Raw genomic sequence first — 23,863 nt, 5'->3', positions numbered from 1 at the left:
TAACTATTTCTGTCCTGAAACTTGAGCCCTGTCTCAGTGATTCATCCAAGCCAAAGGGGTTGGGGGTGGAAGGAACTTGTGAAACTGAAGAACTACCTCTAATGAAGAGCGTATGCCTGGAAATATGTACTAAGAAATGCTCACCATCCCCACTCATGACTTGTTGTGGCAGCAGAGCTGTCTGCGTGGTTACCATATCTCTTGCTGCACTGAGGATGCTAGCAGCACACTGGAGCCACAGCCGTCTGTCTGCTTCCCACTTAAAACACATTTTTGTGTGTCAGTAGTGTGAGTCTCATCCTATCTGTTTTCCGAGGCCTGTGTACTGTCTGACAGTAGTAGCGAGCTGAATGTAGGTGCCGATTTCCTTGGGAGGTACTTGTCACAAAGCAAAGAGTGAGCAGCTCACTCAGAGCGGAGGTGGGAGCCTGGGCAGCCAGGTCCATGGGAGGGAGGCTCCACTTGTTTTTATAGACGCTGACCCCTTGTTTTGCAGCCTTGCCCTTGCAGTAGCTGGGTGATGACAAGGAGCTGCCCCTTCCCCGTGTTGCTGCGGGCTGAGGAGCCACATAGCTGTGGGGATTAGATGTGGATTGAGGGCCTGGCTTCTGATGGTGCTTTGGCACCAGCTGATGCCTTAGGGGATTTCTGAAAAAATCCCATTATGGTACAGTCTCTATCTCTAAGTGTCTTAATACCATTAGCTATCTGGTGCCCTCAGATGGCCTTTTGGCCCTACCAATCCCTGCCTGGCAAGTGCTGGGATTGTGTTTCTGTGAGGAGCCTATGTGTGCAGGCTGCACAGGTCCTGTCCTGTTTCCATGCTGTGGGGTGTGGGTGGTCCCTGTCACGAGTGGGATGGCTTTGTCCTGTGCCCAAGTTCACTCAGGTGGGAGTCGTGTGCTGTAGTGCTGCACGTTGTTAAGTGCTTGCATCTGTCTGAGTAACTCAGCCTTCTGTGGGGAGTGGTAGCTGTCTGACCTCTTCCTCTTCTCTCTGTGCCCAGCCCTCGATTCCACCGGTGCCCAATTACAAGCTGTCCATGTCCATCCCAGAATGGCTGCAGGCAATACAGACCTACATGAAGATGCTGCAGTATCCTCTGCACGGTGCACACTCTTGCAAAGAAGACAGATGTGTCCAGCATGGAGCGCTGCCTCGTGGGTTAACAGGGTTTGCTGGAGCTGGTCACAGGGCTGGGGATCAACGGGGGTGAAGGGACACCTCTCAGCACTACTACAGGCTTCTTGAGCCTTTTCTGAGGAGTGTAATGAGCCACAGCAAAGCAGGAGCCATGGGAGGGAGGGAGGGAGGTCTTGGAGCAGGCATCTGCGTTCTAGCCCTGCAGCCTGCCCCTGGGACAGCTTCATTAAGAGAGAGGTAACAAGGAGGGCCCCTTTCCACATGTCCCAACTGCTTGGAGGTTTCTTTGGAGCAGCACGCATCAATTTGGCCTCCCTGCTGCTCTGTCACTGCCCTGTGCCAGATAGCCAGCCCTTCCCCACACTGACAGATAATGCTGGGGGAAGCAGCTGCTGGCCTGGATGCTGACTTGGCTGCTCTTTTCTGTTTGCTTTTTCTCTAAACTCTCCCTTTGTGTGTGTGTGCTCTGGGGGAAGCAGTGAAGATGAGGAATGAACGTGAAGTCCTGGTAAGGATTAGGAAGGGATCTGGGTGGCAGCTGGAGGAGCATCTAAAAATAGCAGGGCAGAGGTTGGGATCAAAGCCTGGGCAGCAGCTGCAGGGCAGGCACTGCTGTGCAGCCCCCTTGGGCAGAGAGAGCTACAGGAAGGAGGGCTGCACTGAAGGGGAGGCCATGTCACACAGCTCAAAAAACCACCATCTTTTCCTCCAGTGGTTTTGAAATGCTGCACTTTGCTATGGAGGAGGAACAAGTCTCAGAGGTCGGGTTTGGCTCTGTGTTGAAAAAGGCTTCAAAGTGTGCTGGGACTGGGGAGCAGGATCCTGGCTTCCTTTGAGGACCGAAAGAGGCTGTATGTTTTCGAAGCACTCTGTGAAAGGGCCTCATGAATTAAGTTTCAAAGGTGGGTGGGAGGGAAGAAAGTTGTTGTTTTTTTTTTCCCTGGAGGTCTCTGAACTCTAACTAAAGTCGGTTCTGAGCATCCTGATGCAAGCTGAAGATTTGTATAGCCATGGTCACTCAGCCAGCAGCTGTGCTGGTTGTACCGTGCTGGGGTTTGGTTGGTGGGTGGCTGTTCTCTGGCATCCTTCATGATGAGCTCTCATGTGCTCGTGGTGTTAACTTTTGTTATTGAGTTGCACTTAGCTGGCTAGTTCCATTTTAAGTGCATTGTGTATTTTAGGGAATGATTTATATTTCCTAAGTGTAAATAGATGTATTGCCATGCAGTTGATTTACAGGCTGACTGAGTTAAAACTTACAAAGGAACTTAGCTCTTTGAAACAATGAGTTATGCTGGTTGGTCTGGGCTCTTGCTTGAAGGGGAGACTTTCTTCAAGCTACAACCCATTTTTTTCAAATGCAACCCAATGGCAAATGGGAGCTAGACGAAAAGAGAATTCACATCTCTCAAGTGCCAAATGTGTCATATTAGACAAGTGACCTTTTTGCTCAATTCTCCACCTAGTGCTAATTAATGTCATAAATTGTGATTTTATTGTTTGTCTGTTTAAGTTGCTCTCCTTAACATACAAAATTCAGATACAATCACACGGGAACTCAGTTCTTCGAGATCAGAAAATCCAGACCTCTAAGTGGGTAAGTGTCTTTGAAGGTGGTATACTGTCATGCTCCCCCATAAATACTGAAGGCTGATGCAAAGCAATGTAGTGGTGTGGGAGGTCTCCAGTGCCAATGTCTGCCCTGGCACAGCCATGGCTGTGTGTCACTGCCTTTGCAAGGAGAGTCCGAGCTTGCTGCCTCTTGGGACAAGGACCCATAGCAAGCCAGCAAGGGGGAGGGCTCAATTTGCTTGGTATCCACGCTGTAGCTGGCCAAGCTTCAATGTGCAGGGTTGGAAAAATTCAATTCTTGTTTGTTGGTGTTGGGTTGGGAAGGCTGGGCTGTTTTTATGGAAACTATGTAAGTCTTGATATTCTGGTTTGCGCTATAATACCATTGCTGATGGTAGGGAGAGATGAACTCTGCACATTGCTGCAAAAATCTTAATGTTGTCTTGAGCTCAGTTATTTCACCTTTGAGGACCACAAGGAATAGCTCAAGTCATGGTCTTGGTTCTCCCTTTGCTGGTCATCTTGTCATTCCTTCCACCTGGTGTGGATGACAGTGAGTTGTGCAATACGAATATGAACATGTGCGCAGGGAGTGTGGCAACAGAGCTGGGACCTCTTGCATGTGAGAGCTGTATCACGATTATGATAGATCTTTGAAAGGACCCAGTAACTTGGCAGATTGGGTGGGAGGTGATGTTGACAACTCTGTGCCTTTTTTATAGGGCAAAATTTAGACAAGCAGAATGTAATGACTCCTGTAGGCTGTCCTGTCTAGCTCTCCTCAACTGTCTGTCACTAATAGTGTGTTGCTGTAAATTTCTCTTCCCATCACAGCTCTAGACTTCAAGTTTTCATCTTGCTGAGAGCAGTCTTTCCCACTTCCTTTCTCTATGTAATTTTACTGTACTGGTGGAACTTGTTTAGAAGAAATCTTTGCTTTGAATGATGAATGGGTTTATAGACACTTAAACCAGTTTTCAGGCTGGTCACTCATTTTTAAAGTTGTCCCATTACTTTTATCCAAGGAAGTGGAGGATGAGATGAATTCACTACTTTAAATGGCTGTGTTCTCTTGGGCTTGATGATAGTCTGTCTTATGAGGATGGTGCTCTTTCCTTAAAGTGAATCAGCACGGAGACATTATCAGGGTTTTGGATCCTCTTCTAAGTGGTCTCATTTCCTCCATTTATCTGCCTTTGATGTTTGTGGGTTTGGGTACTCGCGTTTGGCTTTTCTCTTTGTTGCAATGACTTCTGAGCAATCTAATTTGTGGTGACAGGACTTCAGGACAGCTAAAGCAAGGGCTTCTGGAAATGGTCTGGCTAGTAGGAGCTAGTTTGCCAGGCACAGTTGTCTTCCTTTCTCTTCCATTAGACTTGCACAGTGTTAGCTGCTAAGCCTGCACTGGTTTGCTCCTTGGCATAATGGATAGGAGTAGGCCTGACACAGAGTGTGTGTAGGATCCCTCACTTGCTTTTGAAATAAGGCAGGAGCCTGCTGACAAAGCGAGGTTAGTATTTGCAAGTGGATCTGGCAAGATGCTGCACTATCCATTCCTACCAACTCTTGGAAGCTGAGACTGTTACCAGAGTGGTGATTTATTGATGCTGAGCATACTGTTTACTTCATATTGTGAAGGCTCAAGCTAATGAAAGTATTATGAGACCTCTGGCAGCCTGACTTCGTGAGAGTGGTGGCTGGACACAAAGAAGTAGAGCGCTAGGTAGAAATGATGAATATTCATAAATTCACGTGAAAGTGTCCTAAAGCAGCTGGAGCATATTAATGAGTATTTCTGTTATAGAGGGAGGACTATTATGGAGATTTACTGTCAGCATCAGTGCAATATATGAGAGAATAAAAATGTCTGGCTGGGCTTAGGAAGGGAGAGCATAAATTATCCATAGGAACACGTAACATTAAGCAATGCAGGCTTGATACAACTCTGTCTTTATAATCCCTTTTATGAAGAAGTCAGTTAGCTATCAACTTGCATCTAGACTGCCTGGCGCCCTGTGAATTTGTCTGGACTCAAATGATGCTTCTGAAAATGTTAGATTGTGCTGGTATGGCTTTGTAAGGGGTGGGAGAGATGTGATCCTGAAAATTGTGTGTTGCTCCTATTGTATTGGCAGTGTGTACAGTGTATATGTGAAACTGGATCTTAACTTGCCTGGGTTTGCTGTAATTGTACAAAACCCAGATTTACAGGTGTAGCATGGATGTCCTGACCCAGGGCAATGTCCTTGGTTTAGGCTTTGTGGTGTGCCCTTTTATATTGGGTAAGTAAAGGACACTCAGTGGAGTTCTGTTCTACTGATACCTGGTAGGTGTGAGAGTGAGGCTGGGATATGTGTGTTTCAGGCACTTACCAATTGGACTGTTTTTTTTTTCATACAGGGTTATACTAGCAGAACTTACATTACAACTTCTTTTTGTACAACTCTGATTTAAAATTTGGTTATTCTTTAGTCATCACTCTTTAAAGCTCCCAAGAATGGATCATGTAAGAGCTTCAGAAATACAAAATGTATTTCCAGATATCTAATAAAGTCTATGAGTGTTAATTCAGTGCTAACAGACTTTTATTACTGGCTGTACAACAGGCAATAAACCCTCTGCAGGCTTCTGTTCTAGGATACAGACATGAGCCACAATGTGGAGCAAGCATCTCTGCTCTGCACAGAGTAACGGGGACAGTGTAGGAAGGTGTGGTATTGCGCTGTTCCCTCCATTCTTTGTCCTGTTGGTCACTGTAACTTCAGCTGAAGCAAAAAAAACAACAACAATGGATTGTGGGTGCTTTGGGAAATGACAGAGCTGCCTCTGGGCTGTGAAGGTGGAGCCGTTCTGTGGCAGCACACAGTTGATGGCAAAAGGAATGCGATAGGAGCAGACGCATGGGATCTATGTAACCAAATAGTAGGGAGGAGAAAAGCCACAATACTGTTTTAACACACCATCTTATTAAGAAACCCTGAAGGGGCTGCAAGGGAAAAGGAGCTCATCCCATTTCCAAACAATAGACTGCAAAGGCTTTTGAACATCTGCTTCTTTCTCACATCGCTGTAGTCAGCATGTGGGAGAAGTCCTTTTGACACAAACCGGTGTTGAGAAGATCCTCAAGAATAGTGGCTGCACTGTTTTATATCTGTTTAGTCCTGTTTGTACTTTTCACTTTTTGCTTTATTTGGGAAGAGTAAACCTGTCAGAAGCCTTTGAAAACCCAAGAAGAGAGGCGTTCAGTGGGCCTTGTGCAAGTCCTGATGCCTGGAGGAGAACTTAGTAGGAAATATGCAGGAGGATTTTATTATGAGATTTACCAACAGCTGTAGAAACCTTGGTGGGGAAAAATGGTTCAGTGCTCCTTAGCACGTTCATCTCTGAATGAGTGTGGTAGGCCCCTGCTGGTGAGATCCTCTAGCACTGGGCATGCTAACAGGCTTGAAGCTTTTTCTAACCTGTATGTGAGATAGGAAGGGTGGTGCCTGGTTAAGAACCAGGGAGCAAAAGGCATTTGTGTTTCACGTGAGGTGCCTGCAGTCACTGCAATCTTAAAAGGAAAGCATCCTAAAATGGCAGGAACTAATCCTCAGTGCAGAAACCAAGAGTGATAATTCAAATGGGCACCTAAAAACACTGAAATAGATTTGTGTCAGTTTACAAGTAGATGTCAGCATGGACCCGGAGGGAGAAGCATGCAGCCTGTTCATGTTAGCTGTGCTTATCAGAGGCAGAAGTGTTAACTGCGGACAGATACCTGCCTGGCAGATTTTAGGTAATGGTGTAAACACAGCAAAGAGGGAAGCTGCATTGTGCTAGTTCCCAGCTGCCCAATAGGAGATTGCAAGTACCGCATTGGAGAATTGTGTATGTGGAATCTGTTGAGATGACTGGAAGGATTTAAAAGTCCCACAGACAAACCCTGAGCAGAAGGAGAATCAAAGCACTTGATGATGTTTCTTTTTTTATTATTCCCTTCCTTAAATCTTCATTAACAAATTTAATCGCATAGTATTTCTCATCACAGTTAGTACATGAGGCAGTGTGGTAAGAATTCAGGAGTGAAATCCAACAAGGAAAGGACAAGCCAAAGAGCACTTGTAATTAGTTGTTTCCAAGTAAGCTGGATGCAGTCTAGGTTTTCTAGATGACTTAGCTGACAAGCAGCCTGCAAACCATTTGTGCTTTGGTTATGGTGTGTAGGAAGGATGAGTGGTGTGGCTGGAAACAGGAAGGCAGTGATACCAGCCCTTTAGGGGAGGTGAAAAGAAAGCCAGAGAGAAAACTCTGAAACTCCGGTCTAGAAACTTCCAATTTATCTGCAATCTCAAGAAAAAACCTTAGCGCAAATAATCAAGTGTCTGGAACATAATAAAGCTGTAAGGCAACATGAATTTAATTTGACACATTTTATCTCTGTGAGATTGTAAAGGTTTTTGTGCATAAGGGAGAAGTTGCAGAAGTGATCACTTTAGTATGGCTGTTGTTAGCTTCCAGATAAGGCAGGGGCATCCAGCCTAAATAAAACGATTCTGAAACAGGGACCCAAGCTGGTGGAAAGCTGCACTCAGGAAGTGGCATGCGGACAACAGCTTGTTCTTGGTCTGGCAGACTTGTCAGTTGAGGTGTGCAATATCTGTCCTAGGTCAATTATTTTTTTCATTAATGGTGTGTATAAAACTAATTGTTTGCTAATGAACGTGCTTTGCACTTCAAGCTGAACAAAGTGACAAGGCTTTGTAAGATTGAACTGGGATTCAGAATGATTTTGGAGAGTAGGAGGTGGATTGGAACAAACAGGTGGTATTTTAGTAAAGACAGTTGCAGAGAATGGTTTTGGGAATCTTCAACTGTGAGGATACATGACGGAGAACGAGAGGCTGGTTTTGCAGAGAAGGATCCGATTTTATGTATTTATTTTTAAAGACATTCAATGTGAGTCAGCACCAACAACACATTGGGTTGGGTTGCAAAAATATAGTTGGACTGAAAAGATAATTAGTGTTTGTATTGGAGTGGTGGGATCAAGTAAAGGGCTACAAGTGAAAAGAGAACAAAAGGAAAGCAAGAAACATTGCCCAAGGTCTAGAAAACATGACTTATGGCAAAGCTTGGGGAGGGAGGGCTATAATAATAATAGTAAATGTGGGTTTACTTTGTCATGTTTGCAGAGGAGAGGTTGATTACAGCCTTATGTATGTATAAATGTCTGTTGCAAGAGGAGAGTTAATAAATGTCCACCGTGGATAGCAGAAAAAGCTTCTCATTTAAATTGCAAAAATAAAGATTCAGTTTAAACATTAGGGGAGCTTCTTAGATGTGAGGTTAAGCATAGGATGGATTTACTGGTGGCTTCCCAAGCCTTTGAGAACCCAGTTCAAAGTAGGTTGGAAAATTATCAGTGAGGAGCGATTTAGGTTTGGCTTATGCTACCTTGGGGCAGAGCAGTGGCTTAGGGATTTTCTGAAGACTGTCTCCAATGCAAATGCAGTTTTTGAGGCTGTGGTTTAACTCAGGCTTGTTAAGAGAGGCAGAAAGGCTCTGGGTGGTTGTTGAACTGGGTCATCCACAATCTCTGTGGCCTGTGTTGCAAATGTGAAGGAAAAAGAAAACTTTGAGTACTGCCCAGGACTGGGCATTACAGGGTGGTATTGTTGGATGCGGAGATCCTCAGGACTCTGTTCAGCTGGCTTTCTGTGCTCCATGAACTCGCAGGAGTGCTGAGCACCCTCTTGTTCCACACTGAGGTGAGACCTGGGCTCGTTCTGCCCAGGAGCTGCCTGGTGGAGCAAGGCTGAACCCGTGAGTTTGGAGAGCCAGTTCTGCAGGATGGCCCTGGGCCCACCAGCTAACAGCTGGCCCTGGGCTTCCCACCTGGTCTTGTCCCTCCAGGGATGGCTGTGGTTCCTGCATCCTAATGCTGAGAGCAGGAGCTGGACAAGAGGGCTTGCCATGCTCCCTACCAAGCTGAATTAGCCTCTGATCCTATGTAAAGGAATGAGAGAGCAGCTGCTACCTTGAGTGGGCAGCCAAAGTATAGCAGTATAGTGACTTTGTTTTTGTTTTTTTTTAAGCAAGCAAAATGCCTCTCCTGGTCAATTTAAATCTATCTTCATGCGTAGCATCTTGAAGGGCTGTAGTTGCAAGCAGAGCATATGTTAAATAGAACTCAGTATTTAAGTACTATGGATATTGCTGTGACAGATATACTGGGGCTAATTTGGCTGCTTATTTAGGCCGATTACGTTAAAGCCTCCCTCCCTGGCTGGGGAATCATTAACGTAATATCCAAGCTGACAACTTGACTTGATGGCAGGGAGCTTGTGCAGGCAGCTGTTAGGAGAGCCAGTGCTGCGTGCTGTGGTGAGGCGGTGACCCCAAGCCCAGCAGCCACAGGAATTGCCTTGCATTGCTGTGGGAGGATGAAGGGGCCCCATTGTGTCCCTGCCAGACCTGCTGCTTGGTGCTGGGGCTCCTGTCACTGATTGTGAGCGTGGTGGAGGCAGGCAGGCTGGCCCTGCTGTGCCCGCTGTACGGCAGGCAGCATGTAAAGAGCAGGTGTTTACAAATGAGAAGATAATTTCTAGCCTGGAATCCCTGTGACAGGCGGTAATAGCAGTGGAAGCTGCGCTGCCATTTACACTGAATACAAGGTTTAGAATGCATGAGATGGCTGAATTGGGAAGTGGGAAAATAGATTAATGGCTTGAGATGCATATTCTCATCATCTTATCTGGTAGAAATATTTCTCTTTTTATGAAGCTCTCCTCAGAGAGGGTTAGAGGAGACTTCAAAATAGAAGTCATCCTTTGTTTTGGCTTTTCAATTGTCTTGCTGCAATTGAATATCACTTTTCTCCCTCCTGGTCATTTTTTTTTTAAGAGTCCAGTTTGTAACTAAATTTCATGGGCTTGCCATCCCTGGGATGTGTTGTTCTTGCACTCCTGTAAGGAAATCCTGCATTTGGGGCAGCCTAGAGGAGATGGGAGGCAGCAGGAAGGTAACTTGGCTTGCAGTGATGTAAGTTATCTGTGCTGGCAGAGCTTCTGCAGAGCAGATTTCAATAAAACACCTGAAACTGCAGCCTGCATCTATTGCCATCAGCTCAGAAAGGGACATAATCGCTGAGGGGATCAGCTCAGTGCAGGCACGCTCTGCAGTGCAGAGGGGATTGTGGTGCACAGGGAGCTCCTAATAGGCAGCCCTACGTGTAGGATGACATGGTATGATGCAGGAGGCTGCTGTTCTTCCAGCACTCCTTATGACAGCTGTCACCTGCTCACAAGGTGCTGCTGCGGTCATTGCACCCAGCCAGCAGGAAGCCGTGTCCTCTGCATCCCCTGAGGCCCCTCCAACCTCAGGGACCCATGCAGTGACCCAGACAGAGCTCCCAGGGAACCTCAGACCACATCTAGCACCTGCAGAGATGAGAAATGGGGATGTCTGGTTCCAAGAGTGAGAGAGAACTTTGTTCCAACCATAAAGCCTAAAAGCTTTTTGTCTCTGTTCTAGGTTGATGGAAACAGCAAGAGAAATGACCAGGGAGTCCTTACCTATCAAATGCCTTGAAGCAGTCATCCTGGGGATGTATCCTTTGTGTCTGTCACTTCTTACTCTGCAGTGCTGTTGAATTTATCAACTGTCCTGGAGGGTGTCTGAGATGTGCACAGCCAAAGGTGAGTGTACACATTTCGGGGGCTGTCTGTGCTGTGGATTGGTGAGCTGTTGAGATGTGTTAGGAAGAGCTGGGGAGGCTGTGTGCTGTTCACAAGCATCAGCTGGTGTTACAGCGGCCATGCTGGCTTTGCCTCCTGCCCCAGTAATTTGTGTAACATCAGGATCTGACCCACAGTGCCCACAAGTGTCTGTCTGCAGAATCCCTGCTTTGTTTAGTCATTTGTTGCCTGTTGCTGTTGAAGATTTATAGCTGTGTTTGCATACTGAAGTTGTGTTCACTTTTTGTTTCTCAGACCACAGCTGTGGTTTGTGCAGAAACAGGTATATATTATAGTTAAGTGTTTATGCTTTACCTTAACGTAATGGCTATTTCCTACTCGGGTTCAGAAAATAACAAGGGTATTTTTATTTGGAGACTGACTCGCTTTCTAACCCCCTTGTTCTCTCACTAATAAACTAACTTGTTTGTCCCCAGCTGCTGGAAAAGGGCAAGGCAGTTACAGGTACAGCTGTGCACTGGATATACCTCAGCACAGCTGATCAAATTACATTTCAAACAAAGAAAACCGAATCCCAACGCAGAGTGGCTCCTGGTGTCTTTGCTGCGTTCTGCTTGCTGCTGCTGCCCCCTCTCGTGGCAGAAGAAATTGGCATGTGTTGTAGTGCCCGGTGCTGGCGAGGGGGTTTCTGAGAGCTGCACCCATGTGTGCTGCTGCCTCTCCCTGCCTTGGCAGGGCCTGCTGGCAGCTTGGGAGTCCTGAGTGCTTGGTGGCAGCAGGTGGCTCGCACTGACACCAATGTGTGTAGGCCTGTGTGGGGCTGCTGAATCATGGCTTGAGACTCTGATTAATCACCTGAGGTGAGCAATGAGTCAGCAACGGGAGCACAGGTGAAGGCAAATCACCTGTGCTGCGGGAAGGGGTGGAGCCTGGCTGCACCTCTCCTAGATCCATTTAAGAGCTGACTGCCAGTGGGGAAGGATCTCTCTGGAGATCTGCTCCATTGGAGTTCATCTTGCGAGCCCAGGATAGGGTGAGTGACTTTCTCTCGTTACTCTGGTATAAATTACATTAGCCAAGCTCCTGGAGATATATATATATATATATAAAATCTGTATATCCATTGACTATACACCATCTGTATATCCATTGATTATACAAGGCCTGTTGTGCTTACCCATGTGTCAGGACTCTATTTTGTATTATTTGGAGAACAAAGTGGGGAGGAAATCCCCAGGAGGAGCTGATGCTGCTCTGCAGTGCTGGTAAGTGTCAGTGTGTCTTCTGGTGCTGTATTTCTAGTATTGAACCACGTAGCATTCAAACAGAGGGTGAGAACACTGGTGACATAAAAATGACCTAAGAGTCATGGTAACCTAGGAGTGCGTTTGATAGTTGAAAATTTTTGACCATTTTATTTTTGATTTCTGAAAAAGCCTTTTTTTCCACAGTATTTTACCTGCTTTCCTCAAGTCTGATCTCATTTTTTTTTTTTTTTTGCATGGGGGCAAAACAATTGAAAGCTCCAGATTATGTCATTTTGTATCATCTGAAGTTTCTTTGGGGGTGGATTTTAAAGCTTTGAATGAATGTTTCTGTTTCAAGATAGTATTTCCAAAATGTTTATGGTAGGCTTTTATTTGAGGTCCCCTCATGAGAAGGCTTAGAGGGGAGAGTGGGACAGGGCTGTCTTTTCCTTTGGTTTCCAGTTCCTGCATTGGAAGCCCATTGCATAAGAACAGGGGCTGCCTTCTGGGGTGGTTGTCTAGTAACACGTTCGTTAAAGGAAGCTAAAAGATACCAGCAAAATATTTAGATTTCATATTAAAGGCAAGGTGTGGGCACACAGAATATCAGTAGCAAGTAGATGGGCCACCTGAGTGTGTGATTTTTGGAGGTGGCTCTTATAAAGTCTAGGTCCCTGCAGAACCTCATGGTGTGCTCCAGATGTGTTTCTGGAGCAGATCTCTGTAACAACATGTCCTTGGCTGATTTTTTCCTCAGCTGTGAGACTTTAATCTTCAGTGTCACCCTCTGGTTGGTAACCCTACTCGGTTAGGCAGCAGCTGTGATTTGCTTTCAAGCAGCTTCCAAATGAGAGATGCTGTTTGCCCTCTGTTCCCTTTTCTGAGCGTCACATCACTGAGGTGCATCCACCTGAGCTGAGCATCCTGGTGTGTGTGTGTTAACCTCTGGTTCTCTTCTCTGCCTCTAGAAATAGGGTAGTGCTGTGCTGACAGGCCTTGTCCTGTTGCTTGGCTACCAAAAGGAGCAAAGCCCAGCTTTGCTGACAGCGAATCCTCACTGTGAGCCTCCATTGAGAGTCCGGCTTGTGCAGAGCAGCTTAGCAAGATGTCATTTAATTGAACTGCTTGCTGGCTTGTGCAATTGCCTTTTGCAGTGTGTTTTCTTATAAAATACTTCAGCAGTCCTTCTTGGTGCAGAATTAAGTTTTGCATAATTGTCTTCGCACTGAACTTTGAAGTGTTTTTATCTGGCAGCAAGTAAAATACTGAGCTATTCTATGTGCACGCAGCAAAGGAGCAGCTGCTGTGAGATTACCAAAAGCTCGTACAGATCTTCCAGTGTTATAACGATTGCAGCAGTCTGTACAGATCTCCTCCGCGTAGCTGTCTGGACTGGCTTTGTGTCTTGTTGCTTTCATGGACTGTTCAGCAGCGCCTGACTGGAGGCATGCCTCCTGCTGCCCTCCCCAGGATGCTTGAGTTCAGCTGTAGATCAGCTGAGTAATTGTGTGTTCACTACATTCATTATGAGCAAGAATCAAAACTATTTGTGCTCAGGAAAGGGAGTAGTAAACCAAAAGGTGACAAGCAAATTGTATCCAATTATTGTATTAAAATGTGGAGAACAAAATAATGGAGGGTAAGTACAGATTCTAAGGGGTCCACAGAGTGCTGTCTGTGACAGGTGAATCTAATTTATTCCCACTGACTGCAGTGTCCCTGTCCTGGTTCATATGGGGTAACCAGCAGACCTGTGCAGAGTATGAGACCTCCTGCTGTCTGATAATGTCATTAAATGGGGAGAGCAGAGGTGCCCCAGGAGGAGAGATGATTTAATGGCTTTACACTCTGCCCGTTTAATCATTGGGTGATGTTTATCTCTGCTGGAGTCCCTCTTGCCTTGCAGGCAAGTTCCTGACTGGGAGTTAGCCCTTCCGTAAGGGGCAGATTTTCTTCCTGCCATCACTGCAGAGTGCCTGGGATATTGACATCCTCTCCGTCCTCTGCTTGCTTTCAGCAAGCTTGTCTGCAGCCTGGCATGTTTTCTAACTGGAATAGAAGCAGAGAAGGCCTGCTGAAGAGCTGAGCCGCTCTGGTAGCTGAGAAGAGCTCAGGGAGCTTGTCATGACTTCCATCTTCATGGCCTAACCTTGAACTAGTCAGCTCAGGCTGTACCTGGGCGTTAGAGAGCTGGCTCTCTGCTCAGTCAGCAGGGCCATGCAGACCAGGAATTTCAGTGCTGCATCAGCTGCAGGTTCCCATGAGCAGCCGTGTCTGGCCAGCCAGGCTGCCCTGCCCTCCTCCCTGGCACCAGTCCGCCCTGGCCTGTGCTTGCTGTCTGAGCCTCCCTGCCTGCTGTCACATGGTGCGTGATGGTCACTCCCTTGGTTTGGACACCAGTGGGCTGGCACCCCGCTGACTGTTCCCTCGCCACCTGTTGAGCTGGCAGTGGTTCCCAGTGGCTGTTGGTCATAGGCAACACAAGCTCGGATAGCCATGGGAAGCCAGCTGCTGCGTAGCAACCATCAGCTGCTAAAGCCTATTTCCAGAAATGTCAGTGTCCAAAGCCTGGAGCCACAGTGCTAGCACGTGGAAGGATCCCACTCAGATTATGTATTTAAAAATAATAAAAAAAAGCATTAGAGAAAACCCTTTCTAAATTTACTTCTGGCAGATGAAGGAGGTGAAGAGTTCCTCTTCTGGCGAGGAGCTACTCTGCACTCCTCAGTGGGGATCACCTATTTAGGGAATGGTTTGTAACGGAGAGGAAGAATGCTGGGATTTCTGTGGGACTTTTTTGGTAGTAGAGTTTACTAGGGAATAAATTAAAATGTGGAAGGGCTGACTATAAAGCATTGCTGGAGTCATCATGTGGGTATATAGATTTAAAAACAAAAAACAAAACACAAACATCTAGATTCTAGTTTTAATCCAGAGTTTTAAAACAGAGTCTGACTTAGATCATGCCTTAGCTCAGCATGCTCATAGAACCAAAGAATGGTTTGGGTTGGAAGGGACCTTAAAGGCCACCCAAGTTCCAACCCCCAACCGTGGGCAGGGCTGCCCCCCCAGCTCAGCTGCCCAGGAACCCAACTAACCCTGTGGTGCCTGCAGGGATGGGGCACCACAGCTTCTCTGGGCAGCTGTGCCAGGGCCTCACTGCCCTCCAAGTAAAGAATTTCTATCTAAATTTCCAGTCTTTGTTTAAAGCCATTCCCCCTTGTCCTATCACTGTGTTCTCTGGCGGGGCTCCACATGTTGTCTGTATGCATTTTTGCAGTGGGGGCAGGAGGTGGTTACCCAGAAGGTGACAGATAGGTTTCCTGGGTGACATCTGAGGAGATCAGCATCCCTCAATACTGATTTTTGGCTGTATAGCCCCATGGCTGGGCCTTGGGAAGCTGCTTTGACTTGCACCAGGACCAGGACGTGGAGGGCACCGAGCTTTCCTCTCAGCTGCCTGTGCCCTCTCCTGCTCCGTGCTGTGTCAGCATTGTGCTGTGCAATTTACTCCCTGACTCTCCATCCTGCAGTTACAGGCTCAGCTCAGAAATGTGATTGCAGCCGTGGTGGCAGCGTGTCATTGCCTTTTGTTTGCTACAATACAGCTCTACTTGGGCAGAGCAGAAAGGAAAAGAACTAATAATGACACACGGGCGGAGGGAAAGCCCCTTTGCTGTGTATTTCATCTCGGGTGGGGACTCTCATTAAGCAGTCCCTTGGCAGAAGCAACCTGTACCTAAAGGTTAATTTCCACAGCAGTTGTTGCTGGGTTGTTTGATGGCGGGTAATTTCCATCCTCAAAGGTGCTTTTTACTCCTACCCAGCATTTAATGAGATTAAATTGCAACTTCTGCAAGGCCTGGTGGCAGAAGTGTGTATGTGTGGCAGGCGGGTGCCATGCTTTGTGTGGGCTCAATAGAAGGGCGCTGGGGAGCGAGAGAAAACCATTTCATCATGAAGGGAAAATAGTGGCGATGCTTGAATGCTTCATATGTGTTAATAAAAGATACTGCTTTTTCAGTTACACAGATTGATAAATACAATGGGCTTCTGTAAGAAACTGTCTGTAGGACAAGCTACTGTAATATGACTTTGATAGATGCAGGATGCTCCTTTTAAGGCCTGGAGCAAGGTGACCTAAATGAGATGACAGTGGGCTGAGTTTTCCAGTTGTCTTAATTGCTGTGGTAAAAATGTTTGAGTATGTGAAATTCAGCAAGTGTTGGGAGGATGATGTACCCCAAATGTGCTGAAGTGTGCTGCAGCTGTTCCTCGTCACTGCACCTGCCCTGCCTGGGGCCAAGAGGCCTTGTGGGCCTCAGTGCCTGGAGCTGGGGCTCAGCTGTCCAGGATTAGCAGCAGGGAGCCGTGCAGACTTGGCGCTGATGCGGACCCACTTGTGTGAGGGAATCTCTCTGTCCTTCTCCCTCTGTGAGGGTCACTGATGTTCTGAGGAAACCACCTGGGCCAGCATGCAACTCCTATCTGAGATCACGCATTGCTGTCAGAAAGCTTGGCCCTCAGCCACTTCCTCTGGTGCATTTGATGCAGCCAGCCAGCAGTTCAGGGACAAATTCTGCTTTTTAAAAAGGTTTCTTTGTGGCCATATGTGTCTGTGCAATTCTGGAAATCCAGGAGCTTATCTTTATCTTAGCAGCATGTTACATATGCAAAACCCGTCTTGTATGAGGAATGGCCAGACTAAGGGTCATATTGAAAGCCAGATCTATAGCCCCAGAGGGGATTCTGATCTGTTTGTACTGCTTAGCGGCTGCAGAGATGTGTGAAAATGAGGATAAAAAATCTGAGCCCTACCAAGTGTCAACGGTTCCCTTTTGGTTTTGGTGTCAGATAAAGGAGTTCCCAGGGATTTGGGGTGGATGCTCTCCTCCAGCATACTGCACTGAGCTCTGTCATTGTTGCTTTGTTTTTCTATTCTTCCCCACAGGCATGGTAGAGTCAGGCCCTTTCCTGCCTCAACAATTGAGTCTTATTCTCCAAACAATAAAACGGGCTTTAGTAATATTGACAATTGCTGGGGCACACTGAGAATACGCTTGTGTTTGCATGGGTTCTGGCAGTGAAAACTGTTGGGGAGGTCTCACAGCTGTAATGTGGTGCTCCCTTCTCAACCCCATTTTTGCCTTGACTCAGTGCACAGATACCTAACAAATGGGCAGCCCTCTGTGGAACGATTCCCCATCAGCTTTAAAACCCACTTCTCAGGGAACTATTTTCATCATGTGGTGCTTGGGATTTACTGTAATGGCCGGTATGGATCACTGGGCATGAGCAGGCGCTCGGATCTAATGGACAAACCTCTGACTTACCGAACTCTGAGCGACCTCATCTTTGAATTTGAAGACTCCTATAAAAAGTATTTGCATTCAGTCAAAAAAGTCAAAATCGGATTATATGTTCCGCATGAGCCACACAGCTTTCAGCCCATTGAGTGGAAACAGCTGGTCCTCAACGTATCCAAAATGATGCGCACAGAAGTCAGGAAGGAGCTGGAGAAGTTTGCCAGGGATATGAGGATGAAGGTAGGTCTGGTGCCTGGTTTTAGTTCCAGGATCTCTCCTTCAGCCTGGGAAACACTGGAACCTCACATTCTCCCCTGGCTGTCGAGGGGTCAGCACTCAGATTGTTCTCTGCATGTTTTCTAGCTCTGGATGAGGGTGTCCAGAGGAGGCCATTGGGGCTGAAGCTATGGGGTTTCTGTACAGCTCCAAATCAGGCAGTTTGGTGTTACATAAGGGCGGATGCCTGCAGCACAGGGAAATGGGCCTTTCGTTTATCTGCTGAGAGGTCCAAGTCTGTAGAGGAGTATGATGGCAATCCCCAAGGTATGCGAGCACATGTTGAGGAGAGTCACTTCTCCATGTAGGGCATGCTTCCCACCACCCGTGCTTCAGTCACGAGGTAGGTGAGGTGGGGAGGGAAGGAAAGCAAACCCTTGGCAGGACCAAGGGAAGCACAGGGAGAGAGGGCTGGCTGCCAGAGGGCTGCAGGGTTTGGCTGCCCTTGGGGCGAGGGGTGTCCCTGAGCATGCTGCCAGCATGGCTGTGGGCAAGAAGCCGGTCACAGCTAGGGCAGAAGGGGAACTGGGGCCTCTCCAGCCTTCTGCTGGCAGCAGGAACTGAGCAGGTGCATTGCTAAGTATGGGGCTGGCTCTTTTGGAGTGATATGCAAGTTATTCTGGGTTCCCACACCCTTCCCTGCTGAGGAGTGGCTCATACATGGCAGCTATGTGCCTTTTTGGTAGGGGCTGAGGCAGCCTCCCTGCCCCTGATGGAGTACTGCTGCTGACGTTGGTGGCAGCAGGACAGCCCTCTCATGTGCTGCCAAGTAGGGCGGGAGGGGTGAGCGGTGCCCTCTCTCTGCCTTTGCTGCACATCTATCTTCGGGAGTCCCCTGAGGTTCCACCGGGACAGAGTGGGCTGTGTCCTTCAGCTGTGCTGCAGCCAGGTGGGCCCAGTGAGCATCCCTGCTATCTGTCACTTTGTGCCTGGGGCACAAGAGGAAGGGCAGCAATGAAAGGCGCTGAAGCCAAAGTGGTCTTGTATTGGGTTTGTATTATATTGTATTGTACCCTGATGTCATCTTAGGCAAATATGCTTGATTGCATTGTAATGAAGTTTTTTTCCCCTTCTTCTCTGTTCATACACTTCTAATACCATCTGGAGAGCAAATCACTGGAAGTGGGCTCCAGTTAAAGAAGTCCATGCAGGTAGACAGCTTCCTGAACTTGGTGCTTGCTTCTGACAGTGGCACCAGCTCAGTGTTTGTACCAAGCTTGACACTGTGTCCTGTCCTCAAGGCCCAGACCACAGCCCTGTACACTTGCATTCAGTCAAAAATGTCAAAATTGAGGGATGAAAGCCCTGCACTGAGCTCTGCCCACATGAGTAAGGCTGTGCCTAATGCCACTTTGACCTCCTCTTATTCAGCCACTAGATTACTTAATTCAGAGCTTGAGCCATTTAATTCAGATCTCTTACATTGCAAGTGGTCTGATTTGGAGGATTGAGTCTTGAAAACAGCCTGAAGTTCCTCTTAACCTGGGCAACATTTGAATGAACCCCAAGGGACCGAGGGCTTTGTGTGTGCCATCTGTGCTACTGCCTAAGGCCCTTCATTTAAGCTTTATTTTTTTATGAATTGTTACCATCACAGAACGCTTTTCCCTTTCCTTCCCATCTCCTGCAGATTCTGAAGCCCTCAAGTGCCCATTCTCCCATGAAGGAGAGATCGCGGGGTAAGTCGCTGTCCCCTCGCCGAAGGCAGGCCAGCCCTCCGAGACGGCCGTTCAGAAGAGACAAATCGTGAGTACTTCTGTGCTGTCACTGCTGCCATCGCTGGCGTACGAAGTTGGGGTGATGATATATTTATTATTTGACAGTGTACAAAATGTAGACACTGGCATTTATAGGAAAACTACCAGGATCTTGACTGCCTGAGAGGCTCTCCAGGCCAGCAGTGCTGCTTGTCCCGGTGCTGCTGTGGTTACTGGTCCCTGATGTATCCTCTGTACGGTGTCACTGGAAGCCCTGGTGACACTTGTCTGGTCACTTGTCTACTGGGTGTTGGATGGCTGTGACAGTGGAAATGTGGGTTCCACCTTTTATTTGTTTTTGAGTTTTTATTCAGTACATTTTTGGGAGAAACGAAGAACATATTTTGGGGTGCAGAAGGCCTTTACGGGAGGAAAGCAGGTTGATCAAGTTTTGGGGTGTTCAGACATACATATTAGAAACAGGAGAAGATCTCCAGTGGTGTGGGGTGCTCAGCTATCACTGCTCCAAAAGAAGTTGGATTTCCTGTGAGTAGCACTGGTATTGGGCTGCTATCCAGCTTAGAGGATTGTGCTAGAAGTCAGTCTTTCTCTTCTTGCCAAAGCAGAACTAGCTCTCCCATTGTAAACTTTTGATTTTAATCGGGTTAAAAAAACCAGGCCACTTCATTCATGCTTCGTAGCTATTTGTTTTTCTGCGACTGACTGGGGAGGAACGGACTGTGGCTGCGAGCGATACCTCTAAATGGACACAAGTGAGCTGCCAGGCCTTTTACAGCCACCAGCACACTCCATACCTTAGATGCAAAAGAGTCACGCTCGAGCTGCACTGCTTCGTGCCAGAAAGCTGACAACTGCGAAAGCCCACACGTCACCCAGATTAGTCACACATTTATGATCACCTCTTTTTAAATAGGCTCCCGGACTACTGTCTCAGCACTTATTTATTTATTTTAAAGTGGCTAACAAAGACATTAGGCTAACTTTCTAAAGATAACTTCCAGATAGTTTAGCAGCAGATGATTTCACAGCAGGCTTTTATTTTAACTTGTGAATTCATACTTGGTCCACGATGCTGTGCTTTAGATGTCATCACTACGTGCTCCTTGCTTAGTACGTGAGTAATTACAGTCATGGCAGGCCCTGCTCCCCCCGGCCTCAACTGCTGGGTTCTTTTGGAGGGATGAGGTCCTCTCTGGGTTTCTCCTAGTGCAGTACAGAAGTGCAGTACAGGCACTGCAGCTTTATCTACGGTTGTATGGTATTCTGAGCCCAACCCTGCATCTTATCTCATGGGGATCTTAGCACTGGTGCTGAGAGTGGGAGTCTAAGAACAACAAGAGATGCACTATGTGAAGTTTCCAGTGTTCTTTCTTCCTCCCTCTCTTTAATTAAAGCCAGCCTGGATGGTTATGCTTCTATAATTCTCTTCTGTTAAGTACTTACAAACTGAGACATGTTTGCTTTTCAATTGTGAGAATATCTGAGAGCCTGGAATGAACTAGCAAATCAAATGCTTCCGTGAAGTATACATTGCCAGGATTATTTAGGTTTAAGAATGTTGCTGCAGGAGCTTTTCCATTGCATGCTAAGTAGGGGGAGACTGATTGCTCAGTCTTGAAGTTTAATTTGTTTGGAATTGTGAGCATGTGTTTAAGTGAGATAACTGAAGTGAATGGCTTGATAGTACCAATCTGTAAGATGCCTGGGAAGTGTAAGGTCTTCATCTCAGGTTTTCTGTTTGGCTGACTCTAGAATTTCACGCAGACTTAGGCAGTGGGAAGTAGTCTGAGACTTATGCTACTATGTGAGAGTCCTTGCCCATTGACTCTTAGCAGTTTTCATGTTGCTGCAAAAGCCAGGATGGACACCTTGTTCTTTGCTGGTGGTGGGCTTTAATGGGAGCCTACATAAGTAGCTCGGGTTATCCTCATTTATGTAAGAAATCAGCATGCTCGTGCTTGCAGTGAGAAAACTGGATGTAGTCAGCCTTAGTTTGAAGTAAGCTGTACCTGGCTCTACTGGTGCTCTCTGTTCCTGTGTGGCAGTGCCAGATCGCTCTCCCCTCCTCTCCTTGTAGGCCTGCGGTGGTGGACAAGAAGGGAGACCTGGCTACGCTCAACGAGGTGGGCTACCAGCTCCGCATCTAACAAAGCCATAGGCTGGACAGAGGGCTTCCTCGGTGCTTCCCACTGCACTTTTTCTTTCCAATGAGTGAGGGTAAAGGAATGGGACTATTTATTAACTTGTGGACACTTACAGTAAAGGTTTTATCTAGAAAATAGAACAGAGAGGATTTTTCTTGGTGGCTGTATTTATTTTCATTCAGTTCATGAAAAGGCATCAGTGAAGAGAACCTTCACTCTATCATGTAGGACATAACAGCAGTTGTATGTGAATTTCTACAAGTAGAGTTTTGCTACGTGAGCATTAATTGAATTTGGACATCATGCTGGGTGGTACCTTTGGGTTGGCTACAACTCATACTCTTAGTATTAAGATGTGCTGGGTGCAGTGTTTAAAAAAAAAAAAATCACATTCAGTATTAATAGTCAATTCAGCAATAAAAACTACCAGTGCAGCAGTGACATGATTTTTCGAAGTGTCAACATTACCTCACAAAACTGAATAGATATGCAAACCTGTCGGTATTATTGTTTTGTAACAAGTTTGTACTGTATCCCAGCATTCCTGGTAGTATTAAAATGGCACTGGACGTGCCCTGCCACCTCTATTATTGTTTTGTGCATGTTGCTGAAAGATGTTAAGTAATAGTAATATGCAAGTGTATTCTTAAACACACGTTTTCTTGGGGAAAAATGAGTTTTTTAAAAAAATAATGATAATTGCTTAATAATGAATTTCTAATATTTCATAATTTTTTATACTTTGTCACAAGCTTTTTGTCTTTCTTGACTACACTGCTGAAGCACAAGAAGAAGAGATTGCTGTTTTTGTAGAGGCAAGTGTCCACAATAATGGTTTGTTGCTTGTATATGTTATTGCAATCATGGGAAAAAAAAGTCCAAATTGCTGAGTCTTTACACAACTCTCTCAAGATTTGTGTGCAGCTTTGAACCTTGTCTTTGAAAGGCCGAGTGCTCTCAGATAGTGATGCCTTGACATCTTATATTAAGATCAGACATCACAGGCTGAAGTTAAGCTTCCACTGTGCTGCCGAGGGAATTTCTCTTGTATGCATCAGAATCGCAACTGCTTAGTCAGACCTGAATAAGGAAGCTTGTGTTGGAACAAGTTCAGCAATAGAATACCATTGTGTGTCTGAAATAACCAAGAACCAGGCTTGTCTGCTTCTTCCCTCCTCTGCCCTTCCGCTGTGAGACTTGGCTAAGGACCTGTGATGGATGGCAGTGTTCACAAGTGACGTGGTAAGAGACTTTCATGCCTTTCACATGAATGAAGTTCTCTGGAAACATTTGAGCGCTGCATTCCTGAAAATATTTCATTAGGTGCCTAAGTAGAAACCGGATTATTCCGAACATCCAGCCTCTACCCTTTGTGCTGTGCTTATGGATTATACTGCCATGGCCTTGTGTACCTCCTCTTCTGGGCACGCACTTGTTTTGGAATCTCATAGAAGACGGGACATTCTAACACAATGACAGTAATACTGAACGAAATGGAATGTTGTAAGCTCCTAGAACCCTTCCTGCATCAATCAGGAAACAAATGAAAACAGAAGGAAATGAGTGCATATACCCAAACCTCACTGCTTGCTCAGAAGTCAGTGAACTCCTCTCCCTAGGACAGGAAGCCAACAGAGACCCAGCAAGCTTCTACAAACAGCAAAATGCTCTTTGGTAATCGTTCTTCATGAGGCCTGGAAAGAAGGCTTTTCAAATGTATTATACTTCTTTATACAAGATTACTTGATCAGTTACAGGGAGGCCTTTCTCATCCCTCTTTCCCCACCCTTTTTCACTCCTGTGTTCACAATAGGAATTTTGATTCAGGGGTGAAGTTGAAGAGAGGGAAGAATTTTTTTAGTAGAAATTCTTGTGTAATTTGACATCAGCTACAGAGTTTGGTTTACACTGCTGCTCAGTGTCTTGTGACAGTTTTCTTCTTGTGTCTTTTAGATTTCTCATGGGTAAAATACTGTAGGAAAACTGACATGGTGATCAGCTGTATCATATAGCATGAGGGTATCTGGTATGTTTCTAGTTTTTTCTATGGAACCACAGTTTACAACTCTTTAACTCAAGTAGCAGCGATTGGTATATATCTATTGCCATGGTCCAGAGCAATCTGAGTTATTTTTTCTTAGCCTCTAACTTATACTGAAGCTCTTTTATGCTACAGAGCTGTTTCTGAGGTGGTTGTTGTTCAACTGAAAATTTCTCTTGAAACTTGCTTATTATAACATTTGTCTTAATGGTGGTTCTAGTGGCTGTTTTGTTACCTTACTGCAAAATGGTCAAATAATGTAGAAAACATGCATGCTGTTCTTTGTTTTTTTCATTACTTGTATGCTTACGCACAGTGTGAGACTTCAATAAAATATCATGGTAGTCTTTGTAGTGACTTAGGGTTACTTTTTGTCTTGTCTAACACTGCCTATTATTGGTAAGTGTCCAGGTTGTGATATTCCAGAGAATACCCAAGTCATTTTAAAATGTCACAGTGATACAGTATTTAAATACAAAACAAATAGAGAAGGTCATAGCTGAGCACATCCAAAGCATTTGCATTTAAATTAGTGTAAAATTTAAGATTCAGACCAGCCCTACAGCATGTTTGGAATGGCCTAAATAAATGCTTCCTGCTGTAGAAGAGATTGGAACTGACATGAAACCTGTCCTGGGAAAGAGCTGAGGCTTTAAGCACATACTTCTCTGAGTGCCAGACAAGGGCTGCTCAAGTCCTACCTTACCTATCTTCTCCTGTTAAATTCCTTTGCAGAA

General features: G+C 46.1%; 1 protein-coding gene across 1 annotated transcript; it reads left to right on the top strand.

The window, feature by feature from the left end:
- Nucleotides 1–704: 704 nt before the first annotated feature.
- VASH2 (vasohibin 2) lies at nucleotides 705–23,483 on the top strand. The gene is made up of 6 exons (XM_010706713.3): nucleotides 705–1,095; nucleotides 2,684–2,740; nucleotides 10,231–10,305; nucleotides 16,806–17,187; nucleotides 18,854–18,969; nucleotides 21,019–23,483. Exons 1-6 carry the CDS (start codon nucleotides 1,043–1,045, stop codon nucleotides 21,086–21,088), a joined length of 753 nt encoding a protein of 250 aa, XP_010705015.1. The 5' UTR covers nucleotides 705–1,042; the 3' UTR covers nucleotides 21,089–23,483.
- Nucleotides 23,484–23,863: the final 380 nt, after the last annotated feature.

Source organism: Meleagris gallopavo, chromosome 2, assembly GCF_000146605.3.
Source record: "Meleagris gallopavo isolate NT-WF06-2002-E0010 breed Aviagen turkey brand Nicholas breeding stock chromosome 2, Turkey_5.1, whole genome shotgun sequence".
Lineage (NCBI taxonomy): Eukaryota > Metazoa > Chordata > Aves > Galliformes > Phasianidae > Meleagris > Meleagris gallopavo.
The sequence above is the reverse complement of the archived record's forward strand: the minus strand, read 5'-3'. Positions and strand labels throughout refer to the sequence as shown.